At 37.4% G+C, this 25,984-nt stretch overlaps 2 protein-coding genes across 3 annotated transcripts in view; both read left to right on the top strand.

The window, feature by feature from the left end:
- cactin overlaps positions 1-25,984 on the top strand; it is a 465,667-nt gene that overhangs the window by 248,592 nt on the left and 191,091 nt on the right. The gene's annotated exons all lie outside the window — the stretch shown is intronic.
- LOC141378921 (G protein-coupled receptor 55) lies at positions 8,897-22,452 on the top strand. Of its 2 annotated transcripts, XR_015479029.1 has the most exons (3): positions 8,897-9,159; positions 17,503-21,077; positions 21,127-22,452. XR_015479029.1 is itself a non-coding variant. In XM_087241565.1 (2 exons), exons 1-2 carry the CDS (start codon positions 9,154-9,156, stop codon positions 18,382-18,384), a joined length of 888 nt encoding a protein of 295 aa, XP_087097691.1. In that variant the 5' UTR covers positions 8,897-9,153; the 3' UTR covers positions 18,385-22,452. The 2 variants fall into 2 exon arrangements, 1 of the variants encoding a protein (XP_087097691.1); XM_087241565.1 differs by having other exon boundaries at positions 17,503-22,452.

Raw genomic sequence — 25,984 nt, 5'->3', positions numbered from 1 at the left:
ATATAAATAAACAGACAGATAGACATAAATATTTAAACAAATAGATATATAAATTTAAAAATGGTTGGATAGATAGTCAGACAGACAGATAAACATATAGAAACAGAAAGACAGATACATAAATGGTTGGATAGATAGACTGATAAAAATAAAAGCAGACAAAAAGACAGACAGACAAGCATACAAATACATAAACAGACAGATAAATATATAAGCAAACAGACAGATAGATAGATATAAACAGTCGGCTGGTCAGTCAGAGAGACAAATATCAAAACAAACAGACAGACAGACAGACAGACAAACAGAAAAGGAAGGCAGATTTATAAAAGTACATACAGACAAAAAAAGACATACAGGGAGATAAACAGTGAGACAGATAGAAAGAAAGACAGATAGGTTAGTAAGTAGATAGATAGATAGATAGATAGATAGATAGATAGATAGATAGATAGATAGATAGATAGATAGATAGATAGATAGATAGATAGATAGATAGATAGATAGATAGATAGATAAGATAGATGGACGGACAAACAGATGAATATATAAACAAAACTACAGATGAAAAGAGAGACAGACAGAAAGACTTATGAACCCAGGCAGATTTTCACAAACTACAGTGACCTGCCTGTTGATCATGAGCAAAAATGAGGAAGGGCATTTATTATTCACAGCTTCACAGGCACAGTGTGAACGCACTGCTAGAGTGCCTCTGAGAAGTCATAATAATGTAAGTGCCAGGTGAATTACAGCAGCTTAAAATACATGTACACTTGTCTCAGAAACGTTCAGTAGATAGCAGCATACCAAATGTAAAACCACACAGAAATAAATTACTTGACACACCCATATAAAACGGAAACTCTAGAGGAAGACAGGGCTGAAAAAAACCCTCCCTGAACAGAAGTTACTGTAAATGTTTATCTCAAAAGCAAGAAAGCTTTGAACCGGGCCAGAGCTGATGTGTTTACGTGTCTGAAATCCTTCACTGTGGAGCTCCAATGTTTATTAAGATTACAAGACAGACCTAACCTCGAGGAATGAAGAATAGCTGCAGAGATACAGAGGAATTGGATTCAGTTGTCAACAAGAGAACAAACAGAAGCACTATATTAAAAAGAATAGAATGGTAAGGAATGTTGCAAACGCAACAGTGCAAAAGGTATGAGATTTGGTCCCACTTTATATTAGGTGGCCTTGAATACTATGTACTTGCATCCACAAATAAATGCAATGTAGTTACTGTGTTCATAATGTACTGCAGAACACTTCTGGTGCTCTTGAGGTGGTATAAAGGTAGGGTGAGCTATAGGATTGGTAGTATGGGAAGGTTTAAGGGAGGGTTAAGGTGTAAGGGATGGTCAACAGTGTAATTACAAATGTAAATACAGAAATTAATTACAGATGCAATTACACACAGGTGTTTAATCAAGCGTAAGTACAATGTAAAGCCATGTATTTACATAATAGGAACAAATGATTAGCTTCAGTGTAAGTGCATATTAGTTAAGGCTACTTAATATAAAGTGGGACCACAAAGAGATATTGGAACATACTCAAAGGACTGCAAATATCTGCTTCTATTTTTAAAAATAAGGCATCAAGCATGATGTTGAAACGCGCAAAAATGCTAATCAATTTGATGTCAAAATCTTGATGGCCATTTGACATCCACACATTGATAGCATTTTGACTGCCAAAATGCCGACACAAAGAACAAGGAGAGTTTAATTCATCTGAAAGCTTCGAATACAAATGTACACTTGATTTTGTTCGTTTACATTGTATGTAAACTACCTTTAATCAAATTGACCCCTAGCATTGGCGTCAAAAAACACGTCAAAAATTGTTCTGCAATCGAGTTTCGACGTGTTTTTTTGACGCCAATGTTAGATGTCAATTTGATGTTGTTTTGACACCAAGGCAGAAAACTTACATCAAATCAATTCGTATTTTCAACATGTTTTTTTTGATGTAAACACATTTTATTCATATGGGGACCTAGAAGTAGGGGTGTGAAAATGTATTACAAATTTTAAGGTTTGTCAAAATCTGTTATTTAAAATGTAGGCTTTTAAAATCTGGAATAAACCATCGAAATTCCATGATTTTCCAGAAATTACATGCCCTAGGGGAACCATGAAAATCCTTATTCAACTAGAAAAATAGTTCCTGTCAGAAAAAGGAAGTAAAGTGGTGGTAAAATTTTCTCTGTTCAGCTGCACTTGAAACTGCAGTTGTTAAAGCCCTCTTGAAAAAGAGCAACCTGGATAACACCCAACTGAGCAATTACAGACCAATCTCAAATCTCCCTTTCATTGCCAAAAGCTTTGTTTTTAACCAGGTTAGTCCAACTTCAAGGGGTGGTTAGACAATTTTCCATCTGGTATCAAAACACATCACAGTACAGAGAGCGCTCGTATAAAAATAATTAATGATATCCAGCTAAATACAGATTCAGGCAAACTAACAGTGCTGGTACTGCTTGATCTCAGCGCTGCATTTGACACTGTCGAACACAGCATTCTTTTGGATAGGCTGGAAAACTGGGATGGGTTGTCTAACACGGTCGTCAAATGGTTCAGATATAAAGTGGTATGCCAGTACCATAGGTCGAGGTGGAAACCCATGACATGTGGAGTCCCACAAGGCTCGATTCTGGCATCTCTCCAGTTCAACCTTTGTATGCTTCCTCTGAGCCAAATAATGAGAAAGAACCAAATCTCCTACTACAGCTATGCTGATGACACTCAGATCTACCTAGCCTTACTGCCTAATGACTACAGCCCCATTGACACCCTCTGCCAATGCATTGATGAAATTAACAATTGGATGTGCCAAAACTTTCTTCAGTTAAACAAAGGGAAAAAAGTCATTGCGTTTGGTTGAGGTTCTCAGGGTGAATGCGTACCGTGGCTCTAATGCTGCGTTCACACCAGACGCGGCACGCGCGTCAAGCGCCAGTGATTTACATGTTAAGTCAATGCAAACGCGCGAATAGACATCCTGCGGCGCGATACGGGAGAATGGCGCGGAGCGAATGACGAGAATTGTGCGGTGCGAATAGCGAGATACGCGCGAGGCAAATGGAGCGTTTGACGCGCTTAACGAGCGTTTCGCGCGATTCACTCGAGTTGGAAAATCTGAACTTCAGCGGAAATTCGCGCCGCGTTAACCAATCAGAAGCTTGCTCTTGTGGGGGCGTGATTGTGACATAGAACCTGTTGATGGTGTCCCGGGGCAAATCCTCCAGGTGACACCGACAACAAGTCATCAAACTGGGCTTGGCTCAGTCAGAGGCACCGCTGAAAGTCTCCGTCATCCAGGATCAGTTTCTGGAGGAGTTTATGAGCTCACAGAGCTGGATGCACCTCTGAAAGGATGCAGTGGACTCATACAGGACCCTAAACGTATCGACGCTGTTTTTCAGTCTCCATAAAGCACATTAACACTGTTATTTTCTTAATAAAATCCATGTTAGCCATTTAGCTATGAAGCTAGAGTCACCGGGCAGACAGAAGCCCTGCCCATCACGCGAATCCACGTCTGTTTTAAAGTGAATTTGACACGCGATTGAAGCGGATTTGACGGGCGAATAAAGTGGGGGGTTGACGCCCGAATGAAGCGAGTAAACTCAAATGTTCCTGCGGCAATTTACGCGGGAATAGCGCGATTTATCCACGCGTTCTGCGTCTGGTGTGAACACAGCGTAAAGGTCAAATAACATAAAAAGGGTCAAGAATGTTGGTGTGACTCTGGAGTCAGATCTGAGTTTCAATAGTCATGTCAAATCAGTTAAGGCACACCGAGACGTTTTTTGCTTACGTTTAACGCCTTGTGACTAAATAAAGGGCATCAATGTGATCATGCACTAAGGTGCAAAAAACAAAATGCCTCATGCACGTTTTTTTGTTTTGACGTGTAATGTCAAAACATTTTCCACCAATCAGGTTGGCACTTTTGTTAATGTGCACGGAGCTACTGAAATTACAGTAAACAGCACTTGGAGGCGCTCAAGCGCAAAACTGTCAATGCTAGCGCACACTGAAAAAGATGCCCAGAGGCGGTATTAAAGCGGAGCTGATTATTGCACTGGTGAACAATAATCATTTCTTCATTGCTGGAGCTGCTACTTGAACCATCCATAACAACAAGCATGTCAACTTTGTCTTCTGTGTTACAAACGGGTGTCAAAAGCTAAAGTTGTGTAGCACCATCTAACGTCAAGGAGTGATTTCGCCTACTCTTCAGCTAGACGCCAATGAAAATCCCTTGGGTTTGAATCCAGAAAAACATCTTGAAAAACGCTGACGATAAATGCAAACGAAAAGCATCCCGGTGTGTACGAGCCTTTAGTAAATCAGCATACTATCATCTCTAAAAAATGGCAAGAATCAGATGCTTTGTTTCCAGTGAAGACCTAGAAAAACCTGTTCATGCTTTTATTAGCAGCAGGGTGGATTACTGTAATGGCCTCCTCACTGGCCTTCCCAAAAAGACAGTCAGACAGTTCCAGCTCATCCAGAACGCTGTGGCCAGGATTCTGACTAGAACCAGAAAATCAGAGCACATCACACCTGTCCTCAGGTCTTTACACTGGCTCCCAGTTACATTCAGAATATATTTTAGAGTACTATTACTCGTCTATAAATCACTAAATGGCCTAAGACCTCAATACATTACAGATATGGATAACAGATCACTCAGATCTTTAGGATCATAAAAACTAGAAATTCAAATTCAAAGCAAAGTGAATGTGGCTACAGCTACTGCGCACCCCGCTGCTGGAATCAGCTTCCAGAAATGATCAGATGTGCTCCAACATTAGGCGCATTCAACTTGCCTTGTCTCTGTAATGTCAAATTTTGATGTTAAAAATCAATATAAAATCTCTTTGGATTCTCACCCGTCAAATGTTTTACAGCTTCACTAATTGATGAAAATTCATATTTGTTTGAAAACCTCAAAAAGCAGTAAAGATGAAATAATCTGTTTTTATTTATTTGATATAGGCATGTTTATGTACCTGTTTTCTCCAAGAGAGGTGTTCAGCTGACCCACTTTAGGTGTTCCATCAAGGAAAAATGATGGCGTTCAGTACAGACCTTTACTGAAAGAGAAAATCGCTCATCCATTTTCACCCTCTTTCAATCTCGGAGACCTCAGACTTTGACCCTGGACTGTGTTATTGGCTGCTTTTTTCCCTGCCAGTACATTTCTAAAGATGTGAAGAAAAGCAATTTCAGGATAGAATAAAAAGTGTGGTTTTAAAAAAAAGACAAAACAGTTATGATTCACTACATTCAGACAACAATGTGGCACACAAACAAATAAAGAAAGAAAATGGAGAGAGATAGAGAGAGAGAAAGAGATAGAGAGAGAGAGAGGGAGAGAGAGATGGAGAGTGAGAGAGCAAAGAAAAAACTATTTAAAGCTGAAAAGTTGTTTTGTGTATGAGGTTGGTGAAAATAAATACAGCTGTCGTTCTTCATCTGACCAGCAGGAGCCGCTGTCCTGATTCTCACCAGCGTTATTTTAGCATGACACATTCTATTCCAGGGGGCAAACTCAATCCTGGAGGGCTGGTGTCCAGCACAGTTTAGCTCCAACTCTAATCAAACACACCTGCTTATAGACTTCTAGTGATCTTGAAGACACTGATTAGCATGTTCAGGTGTGTTTGATTACTTTTGGAGCCAAACTATGCAGGACACCGGCCCTCCAGGACTGAGTTTGACCACCCCTGTTCTATTCATTCATTCATTTTCTTTTCGGCTTAGTCCCTTTATTAATCAGGGCTCACCACATAGCACATGTTTTACTGTGGAAGATGCCTTTCCAGCCACAACCCAACACTGGGAAACACTCATATTCACACATACATTTAGCTTATTCAATTCACCTAAACCGCATGTCTTTGGACTGTGGAGGAAATTGGACCACCCGGAGAAAACCCACACGATGACGGGGAGAACATGCAAACTCCACACAGAAACGCCAACTGACCCAGCCAGAGCTCGAACCAGCCACCTTCTTGCTGTGAGGCGATCGTGCTATCCACTGCACCACCGTAACGCACACATTCTATTCATATTTTTGTGTGTGCTCTCGTGTCTTCATTTGTGACCCTGGACCACAAAGCCGGTCTCAAGTTGCATGGGGGCAATAGCCAAAAATACATTGTATATGGGTCAACATTTTCCATATTTATTTAATGTCAGAAATCACTATTATGTAAAGATCATGTTCCATAAAGACATTTGTAAATTTCCTACTGTAAATACACTCACCGGCCACTTTATTAGGTACACCTTACTAGTACTGGGTTGGACCCCCTCTTGCCTTCAGAACTGCCTCAATCCTTCATGGCATAGATTCAACAAGGTACTGGGAATATTCCTCAGATATGTTGGACCATGTTGACATGATAGCATCACGCAGTTTTTGTTGATTTGTTGGCTGCACACCCATGATGCGAATCTCCCATTCCACCACATCTGAAAAGTACTCTATTGGATTGGGATATGGTGACTGTGGAGGCCATTTGAGTGCAGCGAACTCATTGTCATGTTCAAGAAACCAGTCTGAGATGATTCAGACTTTATGACATGGCGCATGGTTAGAAGATGGGTAGACTGTGGTCATAAAGGGATGGACATAGTCAGCAGCAATACTCAGGGAGGCTGTGGCATTGACACTATGCTCAGTTGTTACTAATGGGCCCAAAGTGTGCCTAGAAAATTTCCTCACACCATTACACCATCACCACCAGCCTGAACTATTGAGGCATGTCTCGTTCAAAGTCACTTAAATCACTTTCTTCCCCATTCTAATGCTTGGTTTGAACTGCAGCAGATCGTCTTGACCATGTCCACATGCCTAAATGCATTAAGTTGCTGCCGTGTTCAGATTTCTAATCTTAAAATATGAGCAAAATCACCTGTTTTGTCATCACTTTTTTACGCTAGAGAATCTAGGCATTGTACAATGTCTAATGTGAAACATCATGATGGACGATGGCGACATCATTGTAGGCAGCAGTGAATTAATTATTTATGAAGAATTACTTAATTCATAGCAAATTAATTATTTTGCAGCCTACCGTTTCAACTACCTGACCCGCAAGGTCTTTGCTTTACCCATAACCAAATAAAAAATAAATAAAGAGAAGTTACACACAAAGTACCACCTGTCAATCACTTTTTGCACGAGGCTCTGGCATGAATAGGCAGAGTGATCTGTGTGCTTATATTAGCGTCGACAAACTTGGTTAATAAAAACGGTGCACAACAAACTGGAACCAACCAACAGTATCTGAGGTTTTCGCTAAAATTTACAAGCGTGAAAGCGAAAAATTTAAGCAGTGTACTGACGCTGTATAACGTTACCTGATCAGTTCAAAGACCAAAGAGTCAATAGATAGAGACAAGATTAATTAAAATATCAAATCTAAAAATAAAATATCAAATATAAAAACTATAGTAAGATGCGATCCAGCTGGGCATCCTTAATAAACTGTCCGAAGTGCACTACTCTCTGGGGTTTTAAGCTCAAAGCACCTGCTTTTGTAACAGGGTTATATTGTATCTCTTCACTTGCATACATTGAAATACTATTGGGAAGGAAGGGGTTAATATTTGTTTATTGTTTTACATAACATTTTCATTTTTCTGTTCTGACTGTATTCACAACAATAAATCGCTATAAGATATATCAAAGTGAATATTTATTTACACAACGCAGAAGAGACGCAAAAGACTAGTTACATTGGTGCCGTGACCCAGATGGGAGTGAGGTTTAGGGGGGTGAGTGTAACGGAGGCCACTCGGAGGCCGAAACTCGCTGGTTCGATACCAGCTCGGAGCGGATTGGGTGGAGTAGAACCAACGGGGTTACACATTTTCTGACTGCTGCAGCTTAGACGCACACGTACGCTGCAGAGCATGACTGTGTGTGTGTGGTCACGTGGTGTGCATTTTCAGCGGTATAGTGTGGATAAAAAGCTGTTCAGAAATACTAGATGAAACGCCAGTGTGGACGTGGATCGTTTTCGTTCTAAAATGCCATTTAAAATGAAGATGTATTCGTGTAAACAGGGCCTAAATGTGTATTTTTCGTGAGCGAGTTGCTGCTGCAATGGGGGTGGGGCGGAGGATTGGGGTGCCGGCTCAGCATCATGATGTTTATCCACCACTGGCAATGGACGATGGCATCGTCTATCGACCCTACAACAGTACACCAAGATTTATATGTTATAAGAAAATATTAAATATTTTAAAAAAGAGGAAAAATCAAGAGAAGCAAAAAAAAAAAAAAAAAAAAAAATATATATATATATATATATATATATATATATATATATATATATATATATATATATATATATATATATATATATATATTTAGTTGAAATTTTGTAGGTTGTAATTTTTTTTTGCAATATTTTGCTTGAATGTATTTGTATTATCTTTCCATTTCTGAATATGTTTAGTGACAAAAATATTATTTTAATAAATACATCTGTTTTATGGTTGAATTCACCAAAATACATTGCCTTTATTCACTAAGAAATGGATAAAAATATTAATTTTCAAAATGGGGGGTACTCAATTATGCTGAGCACTGTATATGTAATTTCCATATATTGCCAATTATCAGATTTCTACATGGGAATGTAAAACAAAATGTAAAAAAATACAATTAATTAATTTGTAAAGTCATATCTTGATCCTACGTAAAGATGAATCTCTTTTTGATTGAACCTGTGAACCACAACTCAGCAACTATTCAGATCACCCAAAGAAACTATTAAACATTCTGCACACCCTCGCAACCAAAAACCACAATAATTCAGCGTCACAATGTGCTGCGTTTCACAACTTCTTTTTTTTCCAGTAAACATCAAAGCAGCATATATGTGGTCCTTTACGTGAGAAGTGCGTGTGAACACATAAATGGAAAAGTGAATAGATAAGAATGTGGGTGATGTGGGTGATCTGACTGACATCTCGAATGAAGTTCAATCAAAACCCCCCATCAACAGCAGAGGAAAGACGTCGGCTGTCAGATCACGCAGACAGACAGCGAAACCGCTTCAAGTTCTGTAAAAGCAGTGCTGACAGGCTCTTCTGAGAGGAGAACAAGCTAGAAATGATGGTGAGTTGCTCTTGTTGTCAGTCACAGACATGAAGGAATAACTAGAAGCAAATAAGAAAAAAAAAGGCAAACGATTTAAGTATGGCGTTGATGCTTGTGTCATTATCATTTCAATTGAATAGTTTCTAACAGTTATTTTATTCAAACATTACCATAGTAAAAATGTTCCAGTACTATTAGTTCAATTCATGTTTATATGTCTAGCGCTTATACAATAATTATCATTCGAAAGCAGCTTCACACACACAAAAACAAACAAGTGTTACTAATATGACCATAATATTGGTCATGACTCTATCATGGTCATCTCAATGTCAACGTTAAATGTATTTACACTGCAACTTTTACATTTATATAGCACAGAAAAAAACATGAATGTACCATAGTAATCAAAAACTAGAAAAGTAAAGTTCGTAGACAAACTTTATAGTGCCTTGAGAAAGCTTCATTTTAAAGTTTGAAGCAGTTTTAAAAATTTAATAATTGAAGTCGTTTTTAAGAAGTGTGAAGCAGTTGACAAAGTTACTAGTATGGATTGGCATGTTTCTTGCTAAGTGGTTGCTAGGGTGTTCTGAGTCATTGCTAGGGTGTTGTTAGGCAGTTGCTAGGGTGTTCTGAGTCATTGCTAGGGTGTTGTTAGGCGGTTGCTAGGGTGCTTTGAGTCATTGCTAAGGTGTTCCTAGGCGGTTGCTAGGGTGTACTGCGTGGTTGCCAAGGCGTTGCTAGGGTGTATGACTGTTTATTAAGGTGTTGCTAGGCAGTTGCTCTGGTGTTCTGAGTGGTTGCTTGGTGGTTATTAAGGCATTGCTAGGGTGTTTCAGGTAGTTATTAAGGTGTTGCTAGGAGATTGCTACAGTATTCTGAGCAGTTGCTAAGGCATTGCTAGGCAGTTCTAACTGGTTGCTAAGGCGTTGCTAGGTGGTTGCTAAGGTGTTCTGATTGGTTGCTAAGTCATTGCTAAGGTGTTGCTAGGTGGTCCTAAGGTGTTCTAGGTCATTGCAAAGATGTTGTTAGGTTTTGCTAGGGTGTTCTGAGTGGTTGCTAAGGTCTTGCTAGGTGATTGCTATGGTGTTCTGAATGGTTGCTACGCATTACTAGGCTGTTCTGATTGGTTACTAAGGCGTTGATAGGGTATTCTGAGCAGTTGCTAAGGCATTGCTAGGCAGTTCTAACTGGTTGCTAAGGCGTTGCTAGATGGTTGCTAAGGTGTTCTGATTGGTTGCTACAGTAGGTCATTGCTAAGGTGTTGCTAGGTGGTCCTAAGGTGTTCTAGGTCATTGCAAAGATGTTGTTAGGTTTTGCTAGGGTGTTCTGAGTGGTTGCTAAGGTGTTGCTAGGTGGTTGCTAAGATCTTTTGAGTGGTTGCTAAGGTCTTGCTAGGCAATTGCTATGGTGTTCTGAATGGTTGCTAGGCATTACTAGGCTGTTCTGATTGGTTACTAAGGTGTTGATAGGGTGTTCTAGGCTGTTGCTAAGGTGTTCTGAGTGGTTGCTAGGGTATTCTAGGTGGTTACTAAGGTGTTGCTCTGCGGTTGCCAAGGTGTTCTTAGTGGTTGCTAAGGTGTACTGAGTGGTTGCTAGGTAGTTGCTAACATAAAATACCATGGTTCTAGTATGAATTAGCATGTCACTAACATGTTTCTAGTATAAACTAGCATGTTGTAAGCATGACTTTAGTATGATTGAGCATGTTGCTAGTATGTTTATAGTTTCAATTAGCATGTTGCTAGTATGCCATTTGTATGTTTCTAGTATGGATTGGTATGTTGTTAGTGTGTTCAATGTAAAGTCAATGGCAGTTTTTTTTACAATGTGCTGTAAGTCTATGGAACAGTTGCAAAGGTGCCAAAAGTGGTTGCTAGGGTGTGGCTAGTAAGTTGAAAGGTCATCAGTGATTGGAAGATTTGTAGTTTGAGTTAAATGAGCCCAAGCTTAAGTCTATATGACAGTCAAGTCCAATGGTCCAATGTTGTCAATGGGACTTTTCTGAATTTTCCGGGTCAGTTTTTGGAAACGATATAACAACCTGAGTCAGACCAGTTTGGAGGTGTTAGTTTGATGGTTGTAGTATGAACGGTCTCGGAGGAGATGCATATAGAAATTAATCTCAGAGGAAGAAGACGACGAGAACGACGGAAGAATAATAAGTTTATGTAGTACAACAGTATGTTGGCTTTCTCAAGCCACTATAATAAAAGGATCGTTATTAAATAGAAAATGAATGATGACATAAATAAGAAATATTCTCTAGGAATGTAAAACTTGTAATCATGCACACAGCAGGAATTTACAGCACTGCCACTATTTAATACTTTGATCATTTAAAGTTTACATGTTATGATTTTGGACTTTAAAGCAATTTAAAACATTACAAATCGAAAATGTATTACCTAAATATTTATATATTTTAAAAAGATGATGTTATATTGATTTTTTTTGTGAATCAGCTAATTATACAACACTATACAAACTTATAAAGTTCAACCACAACATGCAACACCTCTTGTCACAATCAAAATGTATTTAAAGACATACAACTGTTTTCCAACCAAAATGTGTTTCAGAGTGCAGCATGCTTACCTGCACGTACCTCTGTGTACACTTAAAAGGAAGTGCACACATTTATAAACAGGTGCATATCTTTGCTCTCATGCATTTTCAAGTCTTTTATTTCACACAAAATCAAGTTTGATAAGATTGTTAAGACAGAGCATCCTTTGTATTCGCATCAAATTAAATTCAGAAAGGTGATTTTATATACATACTGCAGGAAGCATATTCAGGCTATCTGGGGGTCTTAAAAAGTCTTAAATTTAAAAAAATTTTTTTTAGGCCTTTAAAAGTTTTAAATCCACTGAAATATTGTGTTGTAGGTCTTAAATCATTTTAAACGGGTCTTAAGTTTCCTATATGCATGTAAAGCTACCCAATCGGGTCAACAGCTATCCAATCACTAACACAGGGTATATGCAGAAATCCTCAAAATAATTACAATACCTTTTAAGCCTTTTTAAAGACCTTCTCAGAATATTTTAAGATCTCATCGCCACTTCAAGTTCTAATCAGTATCAAACCTTTAACTTAATAAATAGTTGTTAATAAACAGTTGTAGTTAAACCAATAAAACGCAACCATGCAACAGAACTCAGATAAGCCGGATGACAATAAGCTTGAAATAATAAATTATGCAACTGTGTTCAGCCTCAGCGACAGGCTTCAGCCATTGTTTAAACATCTCTTTCTCCAACCGAGAGTACACAAACGTACATTTTCCCATTTTGCCATCTGTTTCGCTGTATGCAGGGCTCGAAATTAACTTTTTTACTTGGTAGCACCATTGCAAATTGTGTTATATTTATTATATTTGAAAGGAACATCAATTAGGACTAACATAAACCTGAAACAACTATATAACTAATGCTGAGATGACTTATTGATATTTGTGTGCAATAATTCCAAAATGTATGTCTTATAATTATTAAATATTAATGATGTCATCAGTAAATAGGTTAACTGTGCAAATTAGAGTAATCAGCAAGTTATTGCATAACAATGGTTTGTTTTGTGGACTATCAAAAAAATATAAAGCTTAAAAGGGCAAAAAAATTAATGACCTTCATTAAAAAAAAAAATTCAAATCTGCTTTTATTCTAGTCGAAATAAAACAAATAAGACTTTCTCCAGAAGAAAAAATATTTTCAGACATACTGTGAAAATTTCCGTGCTCTGTTAAACATAATTTGGACATCATTTAAACATCTTTTTTTTTTTTTTTTTTAAGAAAAAAAAATAATTTAAAGGGGGCCAATAATTCTGACTTCAACTGTAGGTGACACTATTTCCCTCTCCATGTTATGCACCAGACACTTTTTTACATAAGCACTCAATACTTCTTGGAAATCAAAGTGCAATTCTGAGCATGCTACGCACAGGTGAGTGGGATTGACACAGTGTCTTACGGACACAGTTTTTAATCTTATTATCCTCAAAAAAAAACAAAAAACAGACTTGTCATATCATTAATACACTGGTTAGAAGTGCTTCTTTTATCCTCACTTTTAAGTCACTTTAGATAAAAGCATCTAAATAAGTAAATGTACTATACTTAAAAATATCTATATTTTCTTCCATTTTAACTAAGAGGTTGTCATGGCACAATATTTGATGGCTAGAGCGGGGAAAATGAGTATTGAACAAATGTTTTTTCCTGGGAGTAATATTTCTAAAGGAGCTGTTGACATGGAATTAAACCAGATTTTGGTTTAGATAGATAAAAATTTAAATAGATTAAAATAAAACAAAACAAAAAAATTAATTGTGTAATAACAATGAAAAGTCACAAGGAGAAAGTACTGAATCACTGAAACATATTTAATACTTTATATAAAAGGCTGTTTTGGTGATGGCAGCTTAAAGACACCTCTTATATGTAGAATGCAGTCACATGCATTACTAGGGTGTGAGTTTTTCACTTCAAGAGAGCGTAAAAATCTTGATGGTTCTGTGGGTCTCGTCTATCAAATCTGATCTTTATTTTGTATTTTCTATTGGATTTAAGTCAGGTGATTGGCTGGGCCATTCTACAGCTTGATTTTCTTTCTCTGAAAGCACTTGAGAGTTTTCTTGGTTGTGTTTTGGATCATTGTCCTGCTGAAATGTCCACTCTGGACGTCTTCATCATCATGATAATATAGATGTTGGACTAAATTAGCAAATGTTAATTTAAAATGAGGATGGGTAGAAGGTTGCTGAAGAACTACTGTCAGATTTTTGCTGCTATCTGGGCTCTAACTGCCTTTTTCTACACCTCCCTTTCTTCACGTGTTCAATACTTTTTCCCTGTGTCATTTCATTTTATTATGTATAACTTTGTTTGTAAACTAATTAGATTTGTTTTCTTTGCATATATGAATTTCTTTGGTTGTTATCAACATCCGGTGACTGTAACTGTCTTGTCAGTAAACCAGTAGTACTTAATATGCATAGCAACAAGTATAAACATGTTTTCTCTTGCATAGCAAGTTATCAGCAGTGTGCAGTAGATGCAGTGTCACACATTTCCTCCTTTAGATGGTGTCATTATTTTTAGAGCACTAAAAATATGAAGACCATCTAATGGAGGAAATGTGCAACGCTGTATGTATACACTACACAAGCTCTGTTTCCATCCACCTATTATGCACAGTATTTGGAATATCACATTCAACTGCTTAATGGAAATGCCAAGATGTGCAGAGATTAAAAATGTAAATGCATATAAAAAGCGTACAACTGAGGATAAACTTTTTATCTGATAAGAAAAATGGAGCGTAAACGCAACATAGGCTCATTTTAAAAACGTAGCCTTATATACATTTCTGGAGATCGCAAATTATGTAGCCAGAGGAAAATATGGATGCATTTCGTCTGTAAAACGAATACTATGGGGTTATGTTGGCATTCCTTTTCACGCTTACCAGCTGCATACCTCGGTTTGGATGACCTTTCTGCTGTCACCAGTTTGTCTAGTGGCTCACCACATACGTTGGGGGATTTGAGACACAATTCGGCGAAGAACGATACCAAAAAGCGGGTAAGACAAAATCAGAAACCACAAAATAAAATGAACAAGTAAATAACAGGGTGAGAATGTGGTAAAATCTGAAACCGTGGTAAAAACGAGGCTGCCGCGAGGGCTTATTTGTTCCCGCATTTTTTTTTTTGTGAAGTGGGTGATCGGGTCAACCGATGCTTTTTAAAACACTATAGGTTGGAAAGGAGGAGGGTAGGTCAGTCGATCAGTCAGTCAGTATGTCAGTCAACAGTGTTCTGTGGATTTGGATGTGGATCAGTGTTAGTGGATTTACGCGAGAAGAGCAGGTGCGAATGGCACTAGCAAGAGAAATCTGAGATTTCTCAGAAAAACAAAACTCCTGGGACGAAATTAGCTCTCTTCAGAAATGTATATAATGGTACATATTCAGAAATTGCCTGGGTTGCATAAACTACTATAAAAACACATTAACCTAAACTGAAATAAATTCCAGTATATGCACATTATCGAAAGTCATTTAGAAGATTTCAATTTAAAGGGGACCTATTACACTCCTTTATACAAGATGTCCATAGAGTGTACTGAGGTGCAGGTGGATGGAAAGGTGGAGGTGGTATAGCAGGTGGATGGAAACAAACCTATTAATGTAGGCAATAAAGTCAATAATAAACTTATTGTGCATATTCCTTTACATATACAGGCTTGTCTAATTTAACTGAACGTGCTTTTTGTGTTGAAAGGTGCCATTTTTAATGATTTACTAACGGTCGCGAGCATTTTGCGTGCCTCACATTTTAACCGCCTGCTGCGTCTCACGTTTTTGCGTTCACAGTTGAAAAAAAAGTCTGAGCGGAAAAGCGCGTTACTTCAGTCACGTCTCTTTCATTCTCCAATCAAATGAAAGCAGAGGCGGGGTTTCTATTGAGGTGACAGCAGTGTTTGTGTTGTCAATACAAATACAGAGACTTTTAAAAATGTACAGTAGGAGAGACTAGTGGCAAAGAGCTTAGAATCACCAAGAGGTGACACTCAATAGAAAGTTCCATTACAACAGCAGCGCCCAGCAACAGCCACGCGATTCCGCCATATTGGAGTGAAAGCGAGCGGCCGTCCATTGGATCTTATTACTGTCGTGATGACAAGCAGCTACTTTGTTTTCTTTTATTTATTTAAAAAGCACATTTAAGCTGAGATACAACCTGAAAGATGACAATACAACACTTACAATCACAATCAACAGCACTTTTAATAGTTTATTTTACAGACTTATAATATGCTGTTGTTCTATTGGAATTTTCATTCCAAAATGGCCAACGCGTGACACTAGTGGTTGTTTGCCTAATTGCACTAGAGTGTCGCCTCTTGGTGATTTTATGCTCTTTGCTAGTGGTTGCTGTTTCAAGTTATCCGCAGCTGTATGACCTTCCAAATCTTGAATATCACAATATTATTAAATATTACAATTATAACAATATCAACAGCAGTGCTCAAGCATAATACTGAACTGAATCAGTCCTTGCCCAGTGACGTACTGTAAAAATTGCACTGCGCTTTTTTTCTTGTCAACAAAAAAGGCAGTGTGGTGTGCCTCATGTTTTTAGGAATGTAAAAGCATGTTTGATGTGATTGGTCTCTAAAACTTCATTCTGACACAATCTATTGGTTTAAAAGTGTAGCAAAGTATAAATATTCAAAATAAAATGACAAAAAAAAAGTATTTTGGGGCTGCCTTGTAATCACTAAAGGGATAGTTCACCCAAAACATGAACAATCTGTCATATCACACGTCACACAAGTTTTTTTTTTTCCATGCAAGTCAATGATAATAGATTTTCAGCTTTCTTCAAAATATCTCATGTTAAACAGAAAAAAGGAACTCATAAAATATTTAGTACCACATGAAGGAGAGTAAATAGAGTAAAAACTTTTGGGTGAACACCCCACTAAAGAGTCTTTGAATAATTCTTGTTGATTAAAATATTTTGACAGACTTAGTTCTGAGCCGAGGACAATATCATTAAATATTACAATTATAACAATATCAACAGCAGTGCATAGGCATAATACCGAACTGATTCAGTCCTTGCCCAGTGACGTACTGTAAAAATTGCACTGCGCTTTTTTTTATTGACAACAAAAAAGGCAGTGTGGTGTGCCTCACGTTTTTGGAATGTAAAAGCATGTTCGATGTGATTGGTCTCTAAAACTTCATTCTGACACAATCTATTGGTTTAAAAGTGTAGCAAAGTATAAATATTCAAAATAAAATGACAAAAAAAAAGTATTTTGGGGCTGCCTTGTAATCACTAAAGGGATAGTTCACCCAAAACATGAACAATCTGTCATGTCACACGTCACACAAATTATTTAAAAAAAAAAAAAATGAAAACCAGTATCCATTGACTTTTTTTCCATGCAAGTCAATGATAACAGATTTTCAGCTTTCTTAAAAACATCTCATGTTAAACAGAATAAAGAAACTCATAAAATATTTAGCACCACATGAAGGAGAGTAAATAGAGTAAAAACTTTTGGGTGAACACCCCACTAAAGAGTCTTTAAATAATTCTTGTTGATTAAAATATTTTGACAAACTTAGTTCTGAGCCGAGGTCTTGGCGTTGTCTAACGCATCTAAAAACATCCTGCAGCATTCGATTGAATATGTAGCCAGCGACACAATGAGCTTCACATCTGTTTATGTGTGGTTTGAGTTTTCAAACCTCGTGACACGAAAGTGACCTTGTGAAACCTCAAGCAAACTGCTTCCTCTTTCATGCAGACTAACCACTTTCGTACAATGTCTTCTAGGTTGACTTTAACTGCAGTGCAGTGAGGAGTCAGACAGATGCAGCCATTAGCCTGTTTGAGCGTGTGGCCTACCCGCCTGTCTTCATAGTTGGCCTTTCCTTCAACATCACAGCTTTATACCTCTTCTGCCGCATCAAACGATGGACCGACACTCACATCTACATGCTAAATCTACTAGTGGCTGATCTCCTAGCAATCGTTTTCCTGCCCTTCAGGATCCTGGAAGCCTTTTGTCAAATAAAGCCGACCATATTGTGCACGTTCCTGCTGTGCACCCAATACTCCAACATGTACTGCAGTATGTTCACCATCACAGCCATCAGCGTTCACCGCTTTATATCCGTCAGGTTTCCATTTCTGACCAAATCGCTGGTGTCTAAAAGTAAAGCGATCGCCATCACAAAGTGCATCGTCATCTGGATTATCATCGCGGTGATCTGCGCTAGCAACTATCGTGATCTTATGCCAGACAATTTAGACGGCTGTTATGATCTAAATCTGACCAGAAAGCTTCGAAAGACGTTTCTCTTGCTTTTGGAGATTTTAGGATATCTCATTCCAGTGGTGATCATCATATTTTGCTCCACACAAACCGTCTACATACTAATCAGATCGCTTCAGCATGTGGAGGGAAGAGATCGAGCGGAGAGGAAAAAAATCACTGCTATTATTGCTGCCAACATGTTCACGTTCATAGTCTGCTTCACGCCGGTTCATATCGGACTTTTGCTGCAATATTTATCAGATGAGAATGGCAAAAATTTTATACACGTGTTTCTTGATGTTGCTGAGTGGATCGCCACTACAAACTGCTGTCTGGATGCTATTGGATATTACTTTCTGCTGAAGAGAATTCATAAAGGAGAAAATAGTTCTAACTGATTGTTAAAGAGCCTCCATTTTGCATTATAAAAGGTCATATTTTGATTTTGGAGGTCAAAAAACACTTTCATTGCCTTATAATATGCCTTTATTTGTACGTAATTATCCCAACGACTCCCATATGATAAGGTCAGCAATTGATTTGTTCCCAAACCCCTTCTTTATGTGAAGCTAATCTGCAATGACCCATTCTGTTGTGATTGGTCGACTGAGTTCAACGCAAAGAGAGAGAAACACCCACCATGGCTATGAAGTAGCAGAGAGTGTGTGAGAGCCCAATGCAGGAATGCAATAAGGCAATGTCGTTAAACATCAGCATAGTACTGTACTCTTAACCCTAACCCCAAGTAATAACAACGACACACATTCAGTATTAATCCACACTGTGCAAAAGTCCAACTATTTTGAAAAAGAGGAACAGCTGATGGTGGCCATATCAAATGGCAAAGAATTGCGAGTTCAGAAACGCATTTAAATTGGTAAAAGATGAAGCACGTGTCACAGTTTTAATGTGGTTTTGGAGGCAATATGTGGATAGCCCTTTAAGATTTAACCTCAGAGATGCTGTACAGTACAAACACTGATCTATAATAGATAAGTGATTGCAAGCCGTGCAGAGCCATTACAACTTACAACACACAATTAAATACACATTTTACAAACTACAGCAAATGAGGCAACAATTTTAATAACTCTTACAGGTAATGATCCAGAGGAAGAAGAAACATCCATATGAGCTGCAACAGTTACTGACAAAGTCCCTTACATAAAAGTCTCTGCTGCTCCTTCCTTTAATAGCAAACGGCCGGCAAAATACAGCGTAGATTATTGTATCAACAATCTGAAAAATGACAGTAATAAATACAGCACTAGATTGGCTATACAGTACTTTGGTATTGTTGTGAAAATGAACTTTAACCCTTTAACTTTAACCCTGGCGAATCTCCATCTGTCAGTGATCGTCATCTTCATGTCATGATCAGTCCCGTGATCCCCTGCACTCTGCTAGTGTCTGAAGGGAAAGCTTTCACATTCTGCTACTACATATTTGGCGATGTACCGTATCTACGACGATGCATTCAAGCAAAACATCCGAACCCAACTCGACTCATTTATTCAACTGAGTTGACAATAAACAGATTTAAACCTCATCTGGATGTTTTCATTCACTTTCAAAAACCCATTTATAGGGTCTCTTTGAAGGCATAGTTCACCATTAATAGTTAACTCGGCCTCAAGTGGTTCCAAACCTTTAAAGTCCGCATGAACCAGAAGCTCAGGGCTCAACAATTAGGACTGTCCAATGGCTCGGGGGCCAGTGTGAAAGATGCTTGGGACAGTAAGCATGATTATTACTGGCACAATTGGGCTAGTACTGCCTTGTGAAACTACAGTTTCATTTGCCTACGACTATTTGTCAATTACAAGCAAATACTTATTCTTAGAATCGAGAAACCTTTAAGCCTTTAAATGCCGCCATCTCTCTGATGTAGTAAACATCATACTGCTTTTCAGTTTCTCTTATCTGATTGGATGTTGTGGGCATGTTATTTTTTTCCCAAACCTGGTAACAACCAGTATAGCGAAGAAATGGCAACATGGTAGCAACATCAAATTATGATGCTGAAAGAAAACGTCTGTTTCTAACGTGTTGCAGCAGACATTTATGCGAGTACAACACAATGAAATAAAGGAAGTGATGTTTTGCACAGTTTGCCATCAGCCACCTTTTGTTAAATAATTTAGAACTGCAATAAAATACCTTCACATTTTCCATACTGTTTTTTTTGTTTGCATAACACTTTGAATTTTGCTCATTTATTAACATTTTTTAAATATTTAAAGTCAAGATTTTTTTACATAATATTTAAAATATTTGGCTAAAAAATAGATATTAACGTTGTTTTTGGTGAGGCCATTGAAAATTTTGGAAGGGCAAGTAAAAATCTGAACCACTGGCCAATCAGGCCAGTAGAAAAAAATTCTTATCGTTGAACCCTGAAGCTGCAACCATTTTTTTTGTATTGTGCCGCAGTTCCAAGAGAAACGGAATACTAAATGAAAAAATAGTGGATGTGGCTTGTTTTTTCTACTGTGAGCTGAGTGAATGTAGTAAAGTAGGCATTTCAATCAGAAATATAAGAAAAAAGGGTTTGCCGAGAGTTATTACAACCTAACAGACGCCTCCTCCTCACCGTTTTTGTTTGTTGTCAAAACTGACAGATGGAGGGGCGGGGTTAAGAATGTTAGCCACACCTAATACCTCAGACAGACTTAATCTAAAAACTGAAAACAAACAGGAAGTGCATTTTCAGATTTTAATTAAGGATTACAAAGGCCAAACTTTTTTGTTTTCTAAACGACATGCACAGATGAATTGTTCACCACAAAACTAGCAATGTAAGCTAACAAAATCAATATAGTTAGTTTTGATTTGATTAATACTTTGAAGTTCATGTGAAGGATATGCTTACAATGTTTATTTTGCTAGCGCACACTGTTATTCCTTTGGTGAACAATGACCATGCAGGTTATTCCACTGATAAAAGTTTGTTTTGATAATCTTAAAATCTAAGAATTTGCTTGTGTGTTTAGAGTAGCGGTGCTTCTCTGTCAACACATTCTCACTCATCACATATTGACGCTTGGTCAGGCCCCATTCTTGTCAGTTTGACACTTGAGGTACCCCTCCGGTGTTATTTTACAATGCACGTATCCTCCATTGCTATAAAAAAAAAGAAGTCTTTGGTGTCAATATGCTGTTATGAAAGGCATCTGCAATTTTACCATTATGATTAAATTACATATTGAGTCATATTTTTGTTGTTATTGGGGTGTGAGTTTTTCCTAAAGTCAACAATCGAAATGTTACGTTACACTATGAACACATTTACAGTATGAGCATGTAACCAAAGTACCTATCCAGCTCCTAGCACTAAACCCAACCATTTGTCAATATAAAACACAGGAAGGATATGGCAGGAAGATACAACTGGTTTAATCTCAGTTTATGGAAAATATAGTCTTCTGAGGCGGCACAAAATATATACGAAAAGAATAGATGCGATCAGCTCAGATGTCGTCTGTGATAAAATCAAATAGGCTGCATGCGAAATCACATATTATGAAGTACGTTAAAAACAGTAAGTGAGCCGAGTAGTATGTCCGCATTCATAGTATTTGAAAAATAGTAGGCGAGAAGTACTACTTCTGATGAGATTCTGAAATGTAGATGCTATGCTATCTCATGATGCATGTATTCATGAACGCGAAAGAAGCGACGCAACTGACGCAGGTAGGTCACGTGTTAGTGACTAATGGTAGATGTAGTACATCCGAGTTCCATTCCAACTACTCGCATTCATACTATACAGATCATACTTTTCTAATGGTCGTGTAGTAAATTAAAATTTAAATGTGGTACCTACTCGAGTTGTAGGTGATTTGGGATACAGCTATATTGCTGCTGGAAAAGCGTCTCACGTCAGCTTCGGTTGTCAAATGCTATTACGTCTTAAAAAGATGCAAAAAGGAGTGCAAGAAGCATCGTAAAGCAATGAGAAAGGGTCTTAACAGCTTCAATATGTGATGAGTTGGGAGTGAGAATGTGTCGTCTCTGTTGACGTCAGTTTCAGCCACAATATTCTTAACCACGCCTCTTTGTTAACAGGGAATAATGCACAAAAAAGATTGAATATTTAGAATAAAGCCATTGACATCCATAGTAGGAAAAACAAATGTTATGGAAATCAATTAGTTTTGAACCTTTTTCAAAATATCATCTTTTGTGTGCAAAAAAAGATCAATTGAAACAGATTTGGGACAAATGAGGGGTCAGTAAATGATGACAGAATTTTCAGTCCCCATAAAGGAAGAGTTCTGTTTAGGTCGATTAATATATATAGCTGCTTATGAAACACAGTATACTACTGTAGTACAAGAGACTGTTTACCCTTTATAAGGAAACAAGTTTACAAGGAAATACAGAGTAGGTTCCTGTAACACGTCTGACATTATAAGAAATGTATTTTTGTATATTTGTTCTAAATAAAATCTATTTTCTATGCATGTTCTGAGAAATGCTTTCAGAATGAAAATTACTGTATTAAAATAGGGGTGTGCAAAATTAATGGTGTATGGTTTAACGTGCGAGCTGAAATTATTGAGTATGTCAGACAAGTAGGATGACCCTAGAATTAGTTGTGAAAGCAAACATATTTGCCTGGTATGAGTTTTAGTTTTTCGGTATTCCTGTATATAGCATGTAAAAGCAATCACAAATGTGATATTGATGTTATACAGCAGTTCAGCTGAGTGAGCATTGAATAAGCTACATTTTAGACACAACTTTGTCTGTTTGTTTTGTTTGTTTCAAAAATGTGTAACGATCCTGAATGAGTCAATGATTCAATTATCCACTGCGAAAAGGGGCGGGATTAAACAAGATTATTGGACATTTAAAAAAATTGAGTGATTGGTTTTAAATTTCTGTCCAGAGAGGTCATGTTTTGATCCTCGATAGGTCTCACGCAGTCAAGTGATGCAATTTCGCAGGTCAGAGTTCACCAAGCTTGAACTGTGCAATGCAGTGAACTGCGAATCTTGATGCACGAACTTGCGTTTCCAGTCTGACGCATTTGTGTGCGTATGAATGGAAGTCTATGGTGAGAAAAGTGCAGTGTGACCGCAGCTTTCACTTTTTAAAAATTGATATTGTTTGAATGAATAATTCAATGAATCACACATTGAGAAACGACCTACTGGTGTTTTAATTATCGTTACTGAAAAATCGTAATATTTTTTGTTTACATCAATCAGACATCTTATCTGACTTACCTAGGCCTATAAAATATGATATTGATTTTATACAGCAGTTCAGCTAAGCTAGTATTAAATTAGCTACATAATATTAGACATAATTTTGTCGTTTTAATTGTTTGTTTCAAACATTTTGCCAGTAACCATCCTGAACTAATCTGATTAAGAGTCATTATCCACTAGCCTGAATCAGCCGTTGAATCAGCAGTTTGAAACGAATTATTTGAATGAAAGATTCAATGAATCACATATCAACGAACAATCTACTGCTGTTTTAATATTTGTTTTGTTTACATTTGACACCTTATCTGACTCGGTAAATAATAATCACTGCAAGTGTTAAATTCTGCCAGATTTTTCTCTAATAGCAGCCAGAACCATTTTGCATCATAATCGGTAAGTATGTGACTTATTTTGTGAAATTATTTAGTTTTGTCTTTTCATTGTTTGCGTGTTTTTTTGTTTTTTTTGGCGGTGTATGTCCATGAAACTTGTAAAGAAAGACAATTAGGACAATATTGAAATACTTACCTAAGTTCAACAGTACAGAATTCCTGTCAACATTTGGCTAGCTTTGACTAGCGGTAGCACACATTTTGCTTAATTCGTTGACATTGTTGTTTTGGCTCCGAAAATGCCAATTCAATTCGTCCATTACGCTGTTGTTAAATGTACATATAACGTTATATATTTATTTTTTTCTTTCACCGAATAACCACATGACTTCTTTTTCCAGTGAGCAGACGTAGCGCAACTTGTTTGGAGGTTAATAACGGGTTGCCAGATTGAGATAAGATCAAAATTCGTATGATGTATCTTTTATGTTAGTACAATGAATTTAATAAAAATCTGGCAACTGCACAACCTTAAATATATAGTTGTTTAACTATTCAAGGCGGTTTTGAGCCACAAAAATGAACAACAACATCAAAATAATAATAATAAATACTTTTGCAGACTGGATGCTGCAGACTTGCACATGGATGTGAAATGCTAGAAAATTTGTACACGTGAATTAGTATTGCTACATTATTTTGTTTTTTAGTATTGCTACATAATTAACATGCAAGTAAATGTTACTTTCATCATTTACTTCAAATCAAAGTAACATGATACAGCATTAAGCTATACATTTATTCAGTTATCAAGTAAACAAAGGTAATTTATCACAAGCCTTTTTATGATTTGAAAAACTTGTTATATTTATAATTACAACAACACAAAGTCAAAAATCAGTTAATCAACACGAGATTAAATGACTTTTGCTTCTCCATTCAACAGGCTCTCAGTTCTCAGCAGTTGCACGTAAAGTCATGCAAGGTTAAACTGCCCTCTAGTGTTCATCTAGTTTACTTCACATGCTTTTCCCATGCACTCACCTGTCGTACTTAAAGTGGTAGTTCACCCAAAAAATGAAAATTCGGTCGTCCTTTACTCATCGTTGCATTGTTTCAAACTTTTAAGGAGTTCTTTAATCTGTTGAACACAAAAGAAGACATTTTGAAAAATGTTGGAAATTTGTAACCATTGACTTAGTATTTGTTTTTCCTTTTATGAAAGTTGATGGTTACCGGTTATCAGCTTTCTTCATAATAGCTTATTTTATGTTCAGCAGAATAAGAAAACTATTAAAGGTTTGAAGCCACTTGAGGGTGTGTAAATAGTCAGTAAGCATTCGTTTTTGGATGAACTACCCCTTTAAAGGGAAGATAAACCCATTTGGCATCATGCAGCAGACACTGAAAATTCTATGAAAGTACCAAAACCTATTATTTTTTATTTATATTCATTCATTCATTCATTTTCTATTTGGCTTAGTCCATTTATTAATCAGGGGTCACCACAGTGGAATGAACCGCCAACTTGTATATATTTTATGCAGCAGATGCCCTTCCAGCTGCAACCCAACACTGGGAAACACCCATACACTCTTATTCACACACATACACTACGGCCTTTTTAGCTTATGCGCCTATACCGCATGTCTTTGGACTGTGGGAGAAACCAGAGCACCCGGAGGAAACCCACATGAACACAAAGAACATGCAAACTCCACACGGAATTGCCAAGTGACCCAGCCGAGGCTTGAACCAGCGACCTTCTTGCTGTGAAGAGATCGTGCTACTCACTGTGCCACTGTGACGCCCATTTTGTCGTTAAATTTACATATACCGTTATATATTTATTTGTTGCTTTCGCCAAAGCACTACATTACGTCTTCCAGTGACGCTTGCTTCAACTTCCCGCGGATACTGCGTAGATGTCAGCATGGCAGCTTGTTTGTAGGTTGCCAGACTGAGATCAAAAATTGATCAAGTTGTATGATGGATCTTTTAGTGTTAGTAAAATGAATCTGTTCATCTGTTGAACACTAAAGAAGAGACTTCGAAAAATGTTGAAAATCTGTACCCATTGACTTCTATAGTATATATATTTTTTTCCTATTATGGATGTCGATGGTTACATGTTTTTGGCTTAAAACATGTTCTTATGTGTTCAGCAGAATAAAGTAACTATTAAAGGTTTGGAATCACCTCAGAGTGAGCAAATATTCAGTAAACATACATTTTTGTATGAACTACCCCTTTAAATGGCAGATAAACACATTTGACATGTGGTAGTAGACACTGAAAATTCTAATGAAAGTACCAAAACCTATTATTTAAAAAAAAAATTCCTTCATTTTTTCATTTTCTTTTCAGCTTAGTGTCTTTATTAATCAGGGGTCAACACAGCGGAATGAACCGCCAACTTATCCAGCATTTGTTCTACGCAGCGGATG

The sequence above is a fragment of the Danio rerio genome, chromosome 2 (genome assembly GCF_052040795.2).
Source record: "Danio rerio strain M-AB ecotype USA chromosome 2, GRCz13ab, whole genome shotgun sequence".
Taxonomy (NCBI): domain Eukaryota; kingdom Metazoa; phylum Chordata; class Actinopteri; order Cypriniformes; family Danionidae; genus Danio; species Danio rerio.
Note: the sequence above shows the minus strand (reverse complement) of the source record. Positions and strands in the feature narration are given on the sequence as shown.